At 40.7% G+C, this 16,861-nt stretch overlaps 1 protein-coding gene across 1 annotated transcript; it reads right to left on the bottom strand.

Annotated features, from left to right (window-relative positions):
- Nucleotides 1-760: 760 nt before the first annotated feature.
- On the bottom strand, nucleotides 761-12,468 carry exosc10 (exosome component 10). The gene is made up of 25 exons (XM_071907387.2): nucleotides 12,316-12,468; nucleotides 11,350-11,486; nucleotides 11,088-11,211; nucleotides 10,892-10,996; nucleotides 10,513-10,672; nucleotides 10,134-10,242; nucleotides 9,953-10,028; nucleotides 9,732-9,842; nucleotides 8,244-8,387; nucleotides 7,584-7,774; nucleotides 7,260-7,416; nucleotides 6,890-7,038; nucleotides 6,649-6,699; nucleotides 6,418-6,529; nucleotides 6,231-6,278; nucleotides 6,034-6,109; nucleotides 5,832-5,941; nucleotides 5,641-5,733; nucleotides 5,466-5,534; nucleotides 5,179-5,284; nucleotides 5,016-5,089; nucleotides 1,463-1,643; nucleotides 1,272-1,336; nucleotides 1,091-1,167; nucleotides 761-971 (listed from the first exon to the last, which is right to left on the bottom strand). Exons 1-25 carry the CDS (start codon nucleotides 12,433-12,435, stop codon nucleotides 941-943), a joined length of 2,676 nt encoding a protein of 891 aa, XP_071763488.2. The 5' UTR covers nucleotides 12,436-12,468; the 3' UTR covers nucleotides 761-940.
- Between the last annotated feature and the right edge of the window lie 4,393 nt (nucleotides 12,469-16,861).

Here is a 16,861-nt window from a genome sequence, read left to right as displayed (position 1 = left end):
TGCCCAGTGCAGCTTTATGTACACTGAGCCTTTGTCTTCTCCCCAACGTGAAATGAAAGCTGTCAATTCGGGGGGTTTTCATTGGATTGTCTGTCAGCATGCAATGAGTAAGAGACATGCTTTATTGTGTAGAGGCTAGCCTCGACGTCAGGCTCATCAGGGCAAGCCTGAAACAATTTCATTAGAGAGCACAAGGTTTTGCAGTTGGCTGTGTTAACACTACAGCTTGTCTAGTCTAGTCTTGTTTATTTATGAACATACAGCTTAGCAGGCTTCACAATGCTGAGGTACAAAATTGTGAAACTTTATAGTCCATTTCCGGGTAAAGGCTATTATTTACACACTTTTGTACCTTTGACTTTATTTTGTTTTCGCAATTTTCTTATATTTCAAAATGCATTATTTTAGCCATTTATCTTGCCTTGTACACAGAACCAACTGAATGAGTGGAACCACATCAAACTCAATACATTAAAAAGTCGATAGTCTACCATGTTGTGCACACCTGCAGAGATTTAAATATACACTGCTATTATCAAAAAGCCATGTAAAGATTGTAACAAAAATGGCATAACATTATTGTATTTAAAGATTCAGCTTTCCTTTTCTGAAACATGTCTATTTTTGCAACTGCACAAAATCTACCAGGGACACATGGATGACTTTGGTTTGCATGTTAAAAAGTGAATCTGCTCCATCAAAGTGAAATTATGTTTTTCTGTTTTGACAAAGAAATTTAGGCAGCAATTTTTTTTTCTCTAAAATGATTTTTAATAAGGAGGTCTTCCAAGTATTTACAGGATAAATTGTTCCACAAAAGCAAAAACATTACATTTTGAAATTCAATAAATATTGAGTTTCATTTTTTAGAAGAAAAGCAGGTGAAAATTATTTTTGCTGAGAAAACAATGTTAAAAAAGAAATGAATTGAAGAGCAGGTCTATCTTTTGGGCCAGTTGTGTCGGAATCCTCTGTAGAGAATAAAAAGATAAACGGCAAGGTCAACTTACTGGGATACAGCGAACTCTGATCTCCAAAAGCAAAAAAACACCACAAGATATAATTTAATGTAAAACAACAATATTTTTACCTGTCAGATTTTCCAGCCAGGTAGGACATACTTCGGTTTGCAGCAGAGAAATTAGATTTTTGTCCTTTGGGATTTTTCTGTAGGACAACAGATGCAAATTAAATGGTAATTTCAATATAGTGATTAAGTATTTGTGAGACAGATTTTTTCCAATTACATTAGAAAATGGAGAGAAAAATACCTTTCTCTTTGGATCATGGGCTTGTCTGTTTGGATCAAATTGTGTATTGTCCTTTGATTTGGCACCTGAAAAAAGAAATGAGGAACACCAATTTGAATTAATTATCATTATCTACAATAAATCTAACATAGAATATAATTGAACTAATGATGTGACAAATGTGATTTTAAAAAAAAATGCTGTATGCATACCAGCAAAGACTTTGAGGTCTGACTGATTGTAGTCGAAGGGTTTGAAGTCGTCTTGGGGAGCTGGGTCGTTCTTTTGGGGTTTCTCTGCAGATTTCATCAGTTTCTTGCTTGGTTTGGGAGTCGACTCTCCAACCTCACTGGCGACCCTCTCTCTTTTCTTCCCACCTCCTTTTGCAGATTCCTGATGAAATTTGTCAACAAAGTTATATTCTGTACAATGTGTTAGTGTGGTAGTGGTCATCTGAGAGACTAAGTATTTTCATTAATGTATTTTTGACTTCACTGTTGTAATGAAACAACACTAGTGCGGTCCGACAAAAACTTTCATAAATGCCTTCAGTCAGTAAGATTAGCAGCCACTTTTTGCCACTTCTGACTTCAACTGAGATTGCTGTTTTCATGTTGTAATGAAATGTGTGATACAGAAGTGCCGTGCTTAACCCATTTTCCTTATTGATGTCACAACAAAAAAAAAACATCAGAAAAACCTTTGTTGTGCCCATGAATTGACTTGATTTTGGGCCACAAAATGACTGAGTGAAAAGTGACTGTGAAAAATGATAGCCTCTAACGACACCCAGGACTAAAGCTGAATACTTTGCGTAAGTGGTTTCCTCTGATATGGATTTCTTTATTTGTTGATGTAGATTTTGATCAGTTTTGAAGCCACAATGAATAAAAGCAAAAACTGCTGGCCATAACCTACAGTAGGATTCAAGCATGTGTCTCTGTCACCACATACATTCTCTCCTAGCTTGCTAGCAGTGAATGAGATGGCAGTATCCATTACATGACATCTTTTTTTTTTTTTTTTTTTTAAGATCTAAGATTTAAATTTCTTTTTGGCCAATAGCTGCAGAACGTGCACTCTCGTGGCTTTGTGACGTGATGACGACAACCCAATTCTCGTCTATTCTAATGACCTAAACACCAGCCAAATGCGGATAAAAATTGGCAGTGGGGATAACTGTCAATTCTATCAGCCACTTTGGTGGGTGAGGTTTTCTGATCTAGTATCTGTATGAACACAAAGCTTCTCCAATACCGAGGCTCTGATTGGTGTCTGCTGTAATGTGTCCTCTCGCTTGCCTGCTCTTTTTTTAGAACAAAATGCACAGTTTTACTTCACTATTGAATTGTCTCGTCTTTCCCCTGCTCTGCTGTGTGTGAGTGATTGTGAGGCTTAGTGAAGCTCAGGCAGCAGAAGATTCACTTCAGTTCAATTCTCCGCAGCGGGGGAACAGTTCTCCTTGTAGCTGAAGTGCATTGCAGCAGAGTAAGCATGGCAAACATTAGAAAGAAGAGACTGAAAGTTTCAATAAACAGTCTTCATTTGTCCTCTTTGTTGCTATGCTACCATGGGCATATCAGCTACAAGGAGGCTGCTCCCATGAAGTACCCATGAACTGAACTCCTCCTTTCTAGCTCACTGCGTCATCATGTCACTCACACAGTGTTCAGTTGTGTAATATGTGTAGTTTTATTGTTAACTAACAGTTATTAAACAGTATGGTATGAAGAGTTAACATTTTTCATTCATTCTTTTTTGGGATTTAAGAAAAAAACGTTTTGACTAGTAAAAATTCTGAGTGGCTGTTTACTCTAAAATCCTCTAGCCACAATGGCTAGTGAACCAAAAAGTTAAAGGGTAACTCGAAGTGACTAAAGTGGACAACAATTTTTGAAATTGGTCCAGTATTGAGCGAGATCACTTCAGCCGGCAGCCGCGAAACGGGCTGCAATGTATGTACGTCCACTAAAAGTGCTTGTTTTTGCCACTGACAGGCTCAGATTGTTATTATAAGTGTCTGGCAACATTATGGAAAGCACCGTACAGAGAAATGAAACGTTTTTCTTTACCTTTCGCTTGATCCGGTCTGTGTGTAGCGAAGTCGCTCAAGTCTCGCGAGAGTTGAGTTGTTGCAGGAAGTTACACACAGACGGGATCAAGCGAAAGGTAAAGAAAACGTTTAATTTCTCTGTAGGGTCCTTTCCATAATGTTGTCAGACACTTATAATAACAATCTGAGCCTGTCAGTGGCAAAAACAAGCACTTTTAGTGGACGTACATTGACGGTGCGATTTGCCCCGTTGGATTACATTGCAGCCCGTTTCGCGGCTGCTGGCTGAAGCGATCTCACTCAATACTGGACCAATTTCAAAAATTGTTGTCCCCTTTAGTCACTTAGACACAAAAAGATGGGAAAATAGGGTTCAGGTTGAAAAATACCGAAGTTACCCTTTAATTTCAATCTGATCAAAGGATTGCAGAGAGTGTAACTGTAAGCATTTCATCATCTTTATTTGTGAGTTTGATCAAAGGTTGCTCATCCCAACAACAAAAGACTTTTAGACTTCTCCACAGGGGAAATCTGTCAGTCTTGACAAAACATGATTTTTCTTGCGATATTATTTCGCGGGGTTAGTTATAATTTATCAATCTAGCTTCACCTTCACTTAATTCGACCTGATGAGACAGTTTGCTGTTAGCAAACAGCACGCTGGCGAGAGAGGACCAGTGATGTGGGAGCCACATCACAGCACGCATCAAGCAAAGCATCCGTACTGTAGAAGCTTTGGAAAACTGCAAAGATATTTTTCATACAGAAACAACACCAGAAAACCTCACTGCCAAAGTGGCGGGTAGAACTGACAGTTACCCGCCACAGCCAATTCTTGCCTGTATTTGGCGGATTGGCGAGTGTTACTTTCAAATCCTGCTGCCAATACTTCTGACTATAATGCATGCCACCAGACGGTGCCAACGTACTTATTCGAAGGTGCTGTTTCAGCAGGGAGTAACTTAAAACCAACTTCTCTCTTAAGCCCTAATCACACAATGGATTACTGTGGTACACACCATTAGTGTGTGCACTAGCGATTGATGGCTCCAGGCTCACCAGCAGGGAGAGAGCAAACTGTGATCACCGGTCTTTCTGTTCTCCTGCACTGTGGACAGAAGACGCTGTACCACGGCTTTTGTCTCAGTGAGCACTCTCAGCAGAGAGGAAACACCAAGTGGTGGCAAGAGTGTGTATGACTAACCAAGCAGGAGGGTTCCAAGCAATACCCTAGAGAGCCAGAGCTAACAGGCGGTGGGCTTTTGGGCAGAAAGTAGCTATTGTTGTTCCCCGGGAGGAAAGGAAAGCATTCAGCAATTGATGAGTGGAGGACATGCCTCTAATACTCCAATCCCACGCTGTGCATCCTGCTTCCCCAGGCACATCATGTGACGGATATAAATATTAAACACCACTACCATGCCGGTGCTGCAGAGTGGCAGCGGTGGTCCTCTCGCTTGTGAGTCACCATATTTATGTGCAGAAATACCAGGCTTGTCTTAAGAAAATGGGGAGCAATGCAGTGGGTTAAATCAGCTTATATAGCACTATCGTTTATATGCTGCGCCAGGCTCTGGGCTGAAAGTATCTGATGGTTTTTCACTGGGATTGCACTTGCCCAATAGGGACATCAGCAGTGAAGTTGAAGAGTGTGAAGCCTATTTGAAGTAGAAAATAGCAAATTGAGGGACAAAATAGAGCAAATTACTCACGGCTGCTTGCTGGCGAACAGTGGCAACGTTTTGGAGAGACTCCTGGTAGCTCTGTTTGGCCTTGTTCCTTTCCTCTGCGGAAATCAACATTACAGTACAATGAAGAAGCAGCATGTAGACTTACAGTGAAAAGGGTTTAGATTGGCTAGTTAGCGCTCCTTACCTGCCACCTTCTTTGCGTGTTCCTTAGCTTCTTGCTTGGCTTTCTTCTTGGCCTCCAACTCCTTCTGTTGCTGTTCCATACTCTGCAGTTTCCATCTTTTACTGATCTGTTAATATATGAGATGGTACAGCTATGAACATTAAAAAATATGCAGTTCAGAGAATACCAACACAACTAAGCTTGATTGCAGACCCTTTCATCAGAGTATATTCAAGATATTTAGGGCTTTAATCCTTACTATCACGCAGTGGTTAAGTATGGATGGATGTATGGAGCTCCTTGATTACCTCGTATATTTTTGTAGAGGGGTCAAACTTGGCATTTTTGTTGACATGCACATCACTGGAGGGTAAATACTGAAAACAAAAAGGAATAAAATGAAACAATACTGAGTGGATACTGAGTCCAGCTATATAAAACAATGTGTATAACACTTAAGGTTAATCACTGGTAAACTCTTACCATTCTGAAAGGGTTATGGAAAGACTCAATGATGCGGCTGGCTTTCACCTGAGCCGCAGTGAGGGACTCTTGGTCATTTTTTGTCTCCACCTCCTACCAAGGAAGCACAAGCCCACATTAAGTAGTACAACAATTCCACACGAACAGATGGGCTAAACAAAGTACACTGAAACACCACAGCTGATCTCTACCTCAAACACTGTGATTTTGGCCGATGCCATGAGGCCGCTCGTTTTCTGTACATCAACTTCCATTCCTTGCTCGTCGTCTGAGAAGAGCATTCCTTGCTTGACAGGCAGTTCTGAAAACAAATACACAAGTTTAAGGTCTATTTAGCTAAAATACTAAATCGTAAGGACACGCAAAATATGTATGACTATCAATTAAGCTTACCATGAGGAGAGAAGATGGGAAAATCACTCTCAGAGACCCTGGATGTATCATGGGGACCGAACAAGGTAACCTCCGGCTGGAAAATGACATAACGTTACTTTTTTTTTCTCCAATCTCAGTTCCTTCAATTACACTGCTTGTGCAAACTAGCATTTAACAAATAAATTCAAAGCTAAGGATATCAGTTTTTAACCAACCTTCTTTATGGGCGTGAGTCCTTTCTTCTTCTGAGCTACAATTTCGGCCTACAAGTGAAGAAAACATTGCTATTTGATTGATCTGGGTGCCTTCATTGACAAGTGACTCAACAACACTGAAACAGCGAAATTACATAATTAATGGAAAAACATTATAACCCCATTACCACCACTCATCATTTCTTACCTTGAGGAGAGGCATGTCCCTAGCGTGCTGCACTAATAGATGGAGCTCGTTGACCTGCTGCCTCACCAGTGGAGGGACGGGGTTACAGCAGGCAATGATGCCCTGAGGCTCCCTGGGTAAATAAAGACAAAACATTTTGTTCAGGGTTACAGCTCGAAAACAAAAAGGCACCTGAATTGAAATGAGAACAACTCAATACTTATGCAAAAAGCTCAACACTAATAAACTTACTTTGGCAGTTCCTCAGATATCTTGATCATCATGTGATTGGGCAGGATATATCTGAAGAGGTGAGATATATGGACGAACGGAATTAAAACATGTTCAGGAAGCAGCCAAAAGGCTTTGATACTGAAAGACTCTAAAAGCGGGGAGACTGTTGTCAGGCAAGTGTATGGGCATTCATTTTAAATCAGAAAAGAGCCCTAGCAGGCTGCCATAACAGCGAGTCCATCCATTTCCAGCAGCCTACCCGGTGCTTTCATCTTCCTGCCTGGCCAGCTTGTCCCTCCAGGCAAACAGCAGTCTGAAGGCAGTGAGCTGCTGGGTGTTAAACGACTTTTTCTGCTTCCTCTGCAGGTCCAAGTATGACTCCTCCGTGAAGATGGGCTTCACATATTTCTGTAAGGAAGGGAGGTAATTGGTGAGTCATGAGGAATGTCAGAAAATTAATGTGGCCATGGTGTGGAATTTGAAAATAGGAAAGCAAAAAAAAAAAAAAGAAACTACTGGAACTACTGGAAATAGAATAGTGGGAAAGGAGATGTGAATGTTAAAATGTTAAAAATTGTTAAAATTTCATATACAAGAGGTGTACAGACTGAGATTTGGGTGTTGTGTACCTTCAGGGAGATGTCTTTGCTCTTGTTCCAGACACTCTGCAGCAGGCCAGGCTGCCCATGGTTGAAGTCCAACAGCTGCACCCTCAGAGAGTCGTAGATATAGAGGAGGTAGTGGGTGTCGGCCCTGGCATACTGGAACATCTCATCTGGCAAGGGCCTGCAGGGACAAGAGTGACAATACTATTCTTACATCAACTGTCCAAAGTCAAAAATAACGCCATGCACGATGAATTCCCTGTCAAGAGATTAGTGTCAATCGCACAGCCAAACATGATCAAAAGTAACAAGAAGATCAAGCGTCAAATGGCCCGATCGTCTCCGTACCGAATCCTCCAGTCGGCAAGCTGGTAGCGTTTGTCCGAGTCCACGTTACAGAAGAATTTGAGCAGGTGGTCCAGCGAATGCCTGGCCAGGTTCAAGGCCCGGCTGGCCTGGTGCGTGTCAAAGAGATTGACGACGTACAGACCGAGGTCCCTCTGGAGCCACTCCATGTCAGAGTCAGCACCATGAAATACCTGGTGACAGTGAAGAAAATACATTCAGCTGAAGTGAAGAGATCAGAATGTCAGGGAAAAAGGGCTGAGGATGATCTTCGGTGAGGTATCAAAATATTTTTAAAAAAGAGAATTCAAGGCATTACTCACAAACACACTGAATAACTAAACCAAAACTATTCTGGTTTCTTACCTTATTACTTCACTTACTATTGACTACCATCTTCTCCTTTTATCAGGAGAGGATAGATGATTTAGTTGGGGATGTGACCCCGAGTTCGTAATGTCTTTATCACCTTCAATTTAATCCAGTTCAATAAAATGTATCCATATGGAGCAATTTTCACAGCAGGCATAAAGATCTACATCGCAAACAACCACACACACACTATAGAGTTACCTATACATGAAAACAATAACCTCTACAGAAACAGTAATCTCATCTCCCTTCCTATCTTTGAACCCTCAAATAAGGGAAGGATTCAGTCACCTTGACAACAGCCGGGTCTGTGAAAGCCTCGTTCAGTATGTACATCTCACTGCGGAGCTCCAAGGTGTCGATGATGAAGTCCTCCTCTCTGGTCGAGATCTGCATCAGACAGGTGATGCCGAGGAAACTCCTGTAGGAATGATGCTGGGATGGGGAACAAAGTGTCAACACGACATGGTGTTATGGCCCATTCACATCTAGAATGAAAACTATAGCTATAAAAAAAGATTAAAATTGTTCTAAGTAAATAGAATGTCTGTGTTCCCATGGCAACGCTAACTATAAAACCATCCAAAATGATAACTATATTTCTGGTTCAATCTTGGAGCTAATTTTTTTGCATAAAACATTTTCAACCCATCAAATTAAAGTTCAAAGGAAGAAGGGGGTAGTGATGGCAAATCATATTTTCCTCACAGACTACAGAAAGCATTTTAAGTCAAATTCAACCTTTAAGCCATGGGGTGTAAGAGTTTTTTAGTGATGGATTCAAAATCCATTTAAGTAAAAGGTTGTCTAAGTTGCTGCCTTGTCTTGGTAAACAACTTTTTCAATACCAACATAATGTAACACTTATGATCTGAACATTTTTGTCTTTCTGAACAACTATTCTATGTGTTTATGATGTTCACTGGATTGATGTATAAAAGCAATTTAGTCTTTCCTGTAGTGTACATACTACTTGTTTTTTTCCTTTTTGTATATTGGCCTTTTTTATTCTGTCACTTGTAATATTTCATTTTGAGACTGTTATGATTGTATGATTAACTCTTGTGACTCCTGATAATGAGCTGCACCTGTTGTGACTTGATGAGCTCCACCTGTTTAAATATCACTGAAAATGTAAACAATGACGCACAACCTGCAGAACACAGCTTGCCTGTTGAAACTGTGAATAAAAAATGCAAATGGGGCTTTGACTGTCTGGTATCCCTTCCTATCTAAGTTCATATCAGTAAAGAACACATGAAGAAAAAGCTGGATATGAGCATGGTTTGCCCTCAGTTCATTTTGTTATGCTAGACTTGGAAAGGCTTGGAAACTACTGGCTATCAGATGACAACATCTGTCTCCTTATACCATTAAACCTGCGCATTCTGGGGTCATTCCCTGTAGTCGGTATTATGTTCTCACTCCTAATACACCACAGTTCGCGTGGAAGAGGACTGAAACCTGCATTTTCGGGCGTGCAGTTATTTGGTGCCACCCAAGTTCAAATAGCATCGTTCTCACCTGCCCAAAAAACACCAATAAGTAACCACAGTACACAGTACCACACTTAACCACAGTAAGTAGTAAAACGCTCCAAAAGGTTGAATAAACCTTGGTAAACACGCTTGGTGTGAGCGCACCCTTAGGTACTGTCAGATGCTTATGGTAATGGATTTCCTCCATCTTCGAAAGTACGATCTGAGGCTAGTTTCTCTATACAGAGGTGCAGTTCAACAACATAAAATCCAATTAATTTCTCCGATGTTTCTCCCATACCTCCAGATCCACTGCAAATTCAGACGATCTGCACAGCTTCTCATTCAGAGCCACCAGATCCTCCAGTGTGTCTATGAAGGAGCACTTTGTCTCAGCAATTGGTTTGTACATCTGGAAATAATCAACAAATCAAAAGGTTTATTCTGGGAAATTAAAGATTATGCAGAAGTCTAACGGATGGGGGAAAAGATCATATTTAAAAAGACTGATTTATAATTTACCTGAGGTTCAGACTTGGACAGTATCTGTTCTGGTACTGTAAGATGATCCAACTCATACTGGTATGGGTGTGCAAACCTACACGGATCAAAATCATATAACGTTTACATGGAGAATGAGTTGAGAAAAACACCAAACTATTAACATTACATGAAGAAACTGCAAGTGAGGGATTTGTCTTACATGTCTTCCACGTGTTCCTGAGTTCTCTGCTGGTGAATGAAGTCAGCCAGGGCAGCCGGGACGTCCAAGTCCTCCGGTCGCTCTTTGCGGATTTGCTTGTTGGTGAAATCTACAATTGGGGAGCAAAAGAGAGATCAGATTAGTTGAAATTTTGCTTCATATTGCATATTAGAAATCAAGGGCACTATAGTGTAATTTTTCACATGGCTGATTTTGTCATTCAAGCCTAGCTGTGTTGTTAAGTTACCACTGCTTGACCCATAAATCAAATAGAAGAGTAAGGATTATTATTAAAATGAATATAAGGGAAACAACAGACAGGACAATGGTTGAATGTCAGCTAGAAAAAAAAAAAGAGAGAGTGAAAAGTCCATCTTACAAGAAGGAAGGGACTTTATTGCATTGGGCTTGACGAAGATCTTGGGAATGAAGGGTGTGTTGCTGTTGTCGACTTTCTCTTTGAATTTCAGCTGAGGCCTTGCAATGTTCTTGGCATGGAGCAGCCTGAACGTCTCAGAGCCACGGCCGGAGTCTGAGCCCTGATCAACACAAGCAGAAAATGACTTTGCATTGTTTATCAAAAGGTGTGAACACTTTCATGAATAATAAGGACTGGGAATGAATATTTATCAAGTGTTCCAAAAAAAAAAGTGCTTGAACGCCTGGACTGGCACATAATGTTCCAGACTGAACGCAGCCCTAAAACAGAGGCTGGTGTCTGCACTGTCGGAGCTGAGAGGATCGGTTAATTAGCCAACCTTGCGATTCCAGCTGGACACGACAATCTTGGGAGGCTGAAACCCTGCAGGCATGACAGGCTGCTGGCTCCTGTTCACCCCGTCGGCTTCATCGAGAAGAATCCCCTGGAAATCAGTTACAGGAGCTCTGTTGGTTTGCCAAGACCTTATCCTTAACATAAAAATAATCCCGTACCACCACAGCTGTATGTCCTACCACTTTTTCGAGGATGACGTCGTTGGAGTCCACCACCAAGTCAAACTGCTCCTCCAGCCCCGTCAGCTTGTTGCGGTCTCTAATGTGAGATCTGCAGCCATGGTGTTGCATTATCTGACTCATGCTAATGCAGGGACACGGTGAAAAGATATGACATTATAAGATAAGATAAAATATCAGGTGGCCGGTTACTCAGCAAACCACGCTTTGTATTTGCATATCTAACCAAAATAAGTGACAACATAACATACAATACACTCACCAGTGCAAGATTTTATCTCCTTGAGTTTCACAGAACTCCTGAAAGCCCGGGAAGCTGCGATAGAAATCATATTCATCTCCTGTTTGAGGCAGGCCAGCAGATGCTTTGGTGGCGGATAACACGGACCCCAATCCATACTGCAGAGGAGAGATGGAAAGATGGGTTACTCTGTGATTCATTGTGTTTGTTTGTTTTTTTTAATTCAACCTTTATTTAACCAGTTAAGTCCCATTGAGATTTAAAAAAAATCTAATTTTCAAGGGAGATGTAGCCAAGACAGTGGCAGCAGCACAGAAAGTTACAAAAAGACAGGACTAGTAGGCTACATAACAAATATAATAAAGTATAAAATACAATACAGTATAAAGTAATGAAAACAAATAAGAAAGAAAGGAGAGGGGCTTGGGGGTTGTAGTGGAGTACAATTAAAATGATAGATTCATCTTCCTTAAATTTGACAATTATTAAGAGTCACCAACTCCTTTAGTTTGAGTCAAGTGGACTCATGAAGGCTTTCTGGCCAAACTCTGTTCGAGCTGTGGGGACAGTCAGCAAAAATAGATGGACAAACGTTATTTGGGTAAATATCGGGTTAATTTGTGTCTCAATTACAATATATTGATTCCTACTAATCTACAGTACGCAATATCACTCGGGGAAATATCGAGTTTACAAAGTTTAACTTGTTATGAGACAGTCTACCTCGGGAGTGGGACAGCTTTATTTTTTTAAGCTAATTTAGCTTACTGGCGTTGGTTGCACGTACGTTAAACTGAGATTCATCCCCCTAACACTGAATGGATGAAAAAACATGATTCACCTGACCAGATATATCGCTGTCCATGTTTACTATATAAAGCCCATGCTGCAATTTGACTGTAGCTCACTACCACTAGCCAGTAAGCCCGTCCACGTTGCCCAGGACTGCCTGAACTCAACGGTCCACAGCCGCGTTAGTCCACTTACTTTAACGAATGAATCCACGTCCTTAAAACCGGGACACAACTCATCTGCTTCCTCGTCGTTTGTTGAGTTATTGCCTTGGTGGCCACTGTTTGAGGAATTATTGCTCCTTGATGACTCCATCTCGGGATTGTGTACATGTGAGTCGCAGGAAGCAACTCACTTCCTCAACAGTTTCTTCGACGCTTGTAAAACAGACGGCGAGGGAGGAACAGCGCCACCGACTGGACCGGAGTGGGAGGACAGCAAACTTACAAAACATACATATTTAGAAACGATAGATAGATAGATGGATAGATAGATAGATAGATAGATAGATAGATAGATAGATAGATAGAGTCTTTGGGAAGGACAGCTCTTATTGAAAATACTGTTGCATAACCCAGTGTGAACATATTCAAATGTAGCTGAGTTATGGTATAGTCTATTTTACATATATATCTGCAACGTTTTAGATTTTAGTTTACCTACTACTACTCTGATTGCCATCTAAATCAACAAATGCATATGTTCATGAACCCTCTTTCTCCTCTTTTTTCCTCTCTTTTTTTCGACAGTGTGCCCAGGCTGTGGTCGTTAATGGACCAATTCAATGCAGTGGCATTGCAGGCCCACCTAACTCCCCTGCATTGGCTCACCCATCTAACCTCAGCAGGCTGTTGCACTAGCATACTCGTACCATGAGAGGGCAGTCTTGACTATTGAAATCTGTAGCAAGCCAACACTCTCCAGCATCTGCACTGTTGCTATCAAGGAGGATATGCAACAAAGCACTGCACATTATTCATGCCATAACCAATATCTTTGATAGAGTCCAATAGCCCATCATTTTGCAGCTTTCCTCAGCATCTGTAGGTGGTGGGAGTCCTGGTGGAAGTAAGCTGTATTAAACATAGAGACCCCTTGCCTTTTTCTTTGACCATTTCAGGTGTAAAGTTAACCTAGTGTACCAATTCAGTGATCAATACCATGTGAAGAGCCATCGCCCAAGTATTGACACTCCAACTCATTATGGATGATCTGTGGTGTGTGGAGAGAAACCTCTCTTTTCCTCACTTCCCCTTCATATTGATCTCTTCACAGGATCCTCTCCCTCTTATTATCTTAAAAGCATCTCTGCAACACTGGCTCAATCAATATTTCACAGTAGCTTTCTATGTCATTCCGTTTTTTTCTTTTTTATTAAGAAGAAACACATGCTCTAATAATCCAAAGTATTATATGCAAAAGTAACAGTAAGAAAATGCACTAACAATTGTGCCTTGTTCAGTGTAGTTGTTGATTTCTGCATAGTTCATATTTTAGATATTGCATGTGATGTTACTATCCAAAAAGCAAATAATTAGATTGACTGTGATAACAGCCTTTGTTATATAATAATCCAATTAGCATATACATCAAAAACCCTCCTGAATGTCTTCTTCATCCACTGAATAGGACATAACTGCTGCCATTTACACTAATTTGTATGCTTTTTCACAATGTTATGGTTTTTATAGCTTTGATGGTGCCCCTCGGCACTGCTTAAATGCTTCCTGCTGTCAGAGAAGACACTAAAATGGATGATGCTGAGAAAATGACACCGTGCCACACGTAATTCAAAAATTCAAGAGAAAAACCCTCAGTGAATTATTTTTATTAACTCCCTGATTTAGAAAACACGAATGCACCAAACAATATCATACATGCACAGCTTCAGCATATCAAGATCAGCTGATGACTTTTCAATGTGAAAACATTCCGCACACGATCTCATGGAGATCACCCGAACATCAAAATACTGAGGAGTCGCAACAGAAAGGCCAAGCGTTGTCGCCCAGAGCGCTAATTGTTTTTCTACTTCAGTCGTTATGGAGTTAGGAGTTGTGGGTAAATCATGTTGATTTACCGCATTTATACATTTTCTGATAAATTCTGCTTTTTCTGATCTTTAAGAGTTGCAGCAAAATTGTAAAGTGGTATAAAAAGACAAAGAGTATCTATGTGCATTGGCCTTCTACCTTGTAACAGGTAGTGTTTGTGTCATTGCACCAAAAGGCTGTGTGTATGTGTGTGTGTGTGTGTGTGTGTGTGATAGCAGCTGCTGTTACTCTCTGCTCATGTATTTTTCAGATTCTGGGTTTGACTGAGTATTACAATTGGAAGTGGGGCATCGTGGTTTGGTCTCCCACTTGGGGGCGTTGCTCCAAATCACAACAGAGTAACATTACATATCAGAGCAAGAGAGATATCATCACACTCACTTTTCAATAAGCCAATACTGACTCTCATTTCTATCTTTTAAAGCAACACTTGACCTTTGTGCAGATTTGTCAAAAAACAATCAGGAACCATATCAAACATTTAAAAAAAAAAAAAAAAAAAAAAATCTAAATCAAAACATCTCCACAGTACTGATACATTACAAAACAAGGAGGTTGGTAATGCTTCTATGTACCCCGGACACAAAGTTCATCATCTGTGTAATGTTTGTCTTTTTTTTCTGTTCAGATAAACATTAAAATCAGTCAGAAAGATGTGTTTTCTGTGTAAACATTTGTTAGCTTAACAATGACATTCTGTGATGAAAGGATGTGTACAGAGAAACCACATAAAGCCACGAAAACAACCAAACGGGATTCAAAGACTGCTCCTTTTTTAAATTATGAACACTTATCTGGGGAGGAAAACGTTCTCTAGCACTTAATACAAACTTGGTTTATCCTGCATGGTGGCTTGGATTTTCAGCATCCGGAGTTTTTTACTGGTGCTCTACATTGTATTTGACAGAAGAAAAATGACATTTCAACTCTTCCCTGGGTTAAACTAGGTTTCTCCACCTCCCATATTGACCTTGCGGTATTACTTTATTTGAATGTCCGCAGTGCTTCAGTTGTCAAAAGCCCTGAACCATAGTCAGTGCAAGAAATGGGTTTAAATTCTTTTCCAAATAGCTAAATGGCCTTCCTGCAAACACAGTCGTCCATGACAGTCTAGGGCAAGGTAATAAGCGCACACACACACACACAGAAACACACACGCACTTCCTTGAATCTTCGTGGTGCCATCTTGATGGAATTGTCCTGATTTAGTCCTCCCTAAATCCTGATATATTAGTCTTGTGTGGGTGTCATTAGAACCATTACTTCTATGCCCTTTCCCATAGAAGCCCCGCAGGCCTGCTCTAATTTATTAAGATGTTTTAATGTCCGCTAAATCATGGCACATATCAGACTTTCCATTTGTCAAGTCGGACCATTAAATAGACCCCCGTGTCATGCGGTGACAGATTTCTGATATAGCCGCTCCCTCCCCCCCTTTAGGACTATTGAAAGTTAGAGTAAAGCAGGTCTGAATACCTGAGCAGTGGGGTTAGGCTGAAATACATAAAAAAGAAAAACGACAATACGTACAGCACAAAAAAAAAGCCAATTCAACTGAGAACAAAAGGATAGGTTCACAAAATATTTAAAACACAGCTAACCATAATTTTTGCCAAATGATGTCTCAGCTGGTGGCTAGATTTCAATATCAGACTGGCACAATTGGCAGCACTTTAACCTCTCTACTGCAACGGCTGATGCTGTGTGTTGACTGGCATGCACCCCGGCACAAAATGTCTACCAATATGTTGCCCAGATGGGTGCAGGCAGGCAGCAACACACTGGCAGTCGTTGCGGCGAGACGTACCTCTCCCACTACTTTTGCTTGTATGCAGATGTCGACTTGGTGAATGCAGCGCAGAGTGAAATCCATCAATCAGCAGGCTGTGATCCTAACTGATGTGACGCACTAAAACCTTTAGGAGCCCTCATGGTACATTCAGCTCTCCACCAAATGATAAAGTGTGAATGGCAAACACTAGCATCGTGAGCTGCTTCGTGGGTTTTATCTATGATACAAGCAACTTTTAATGAAACGCATAATTCTAAGATGAAGATGGCCGCCATACTGTATGTTCTGAAACACTATGCATCACTGACTAGTGTCTATAAGTGAAGCCATTACAAGAATCTCCAAAGGCACGGGCACAGGCGAATGAATGTGTTCCTACTCGCCAAGTAGTATGAAGAGAGGACAACTGAAAATATTTAAAAAGTACAAAATACAACTTTGTATCACGGTCGTCTGCAGGTTTACACTCAAAACGTTCGATAAGAAGAAGAAACGGTGAGAAATGAAATCTTAAGGAAAGCATGTAGCTATCTTAGCAAACAACAACAAGAAGGCTCAGACTACTTTGGCACATGAATGGAAGTAAGGCATCTGTATCATTCTGGAGTCAAAAAGAGCTGAAGTGGAGGAATCTTCCCGATCGACAAAAATAAATGTCAAAGCAGAAAAAAAAAAAAAAAAAAAAAAAAGCTCAAGCAGATACTGTACTTGGAGACTGACAGCACACTCCATTCCTGTGCTGCCTCATACCCGCAAACTAAACACTCGAAATAGTATGCGGTCACCTCAAAAATACAGGGGAAAAAAAACAAAAAAAACTCAGGAACTTTCACGGATAAAAAATAGATATACTGATAAGTGAAGGTTGAAAAACAGAGCGCAGTCTGTCATCGTG

Source organism: Centroberyx gerrardi, chromosome 14 (genome assembly GCF_048128805.1).
Source record: "Centroberyx gerrardi isolate f3 chromosome 14, fCenGer3.hap1.cur.20231027, whole genome shotgun sequence".
In the NCBI taxonomy this organism is placed as follows: Eukaryota; Metazoa; Chordata; class Actinopteri; order Beryciformes; family Berycidae; genus Centroberyx; species Centroberyx gerrardi.
The sequence above is the reverse complement of the archived record's forward strand: the minus strand, read 5'-3'. Positions and strand labels throughout refer to the sequence as shown.

Excerpts from the sequence above, each read along its gene's own strand:
- exosc10 (XM_071907387.2), bottom strand. The coding sequence starts at position 12,435 with ATGGAGTCATCAAGGAGCAATAATTCCTCAAACAGTGGCCACCAAGGC. Across the intron at positions 7,039-7,259 it reads GCAAAGACATCTCCCTGAAG|AAATATGTGAAGCCCATCTT; the intron begins GTACACAACACC and ends CCTTCCTTACAG. Across the intron at positions 5,734-5,831 it reads CCAAAATCACAGTGTTTGAG|GAGGTGGAGACAAAAAATGA; the intron begins GTAGAGATCAGC and ends CTTCCTTGGTAG.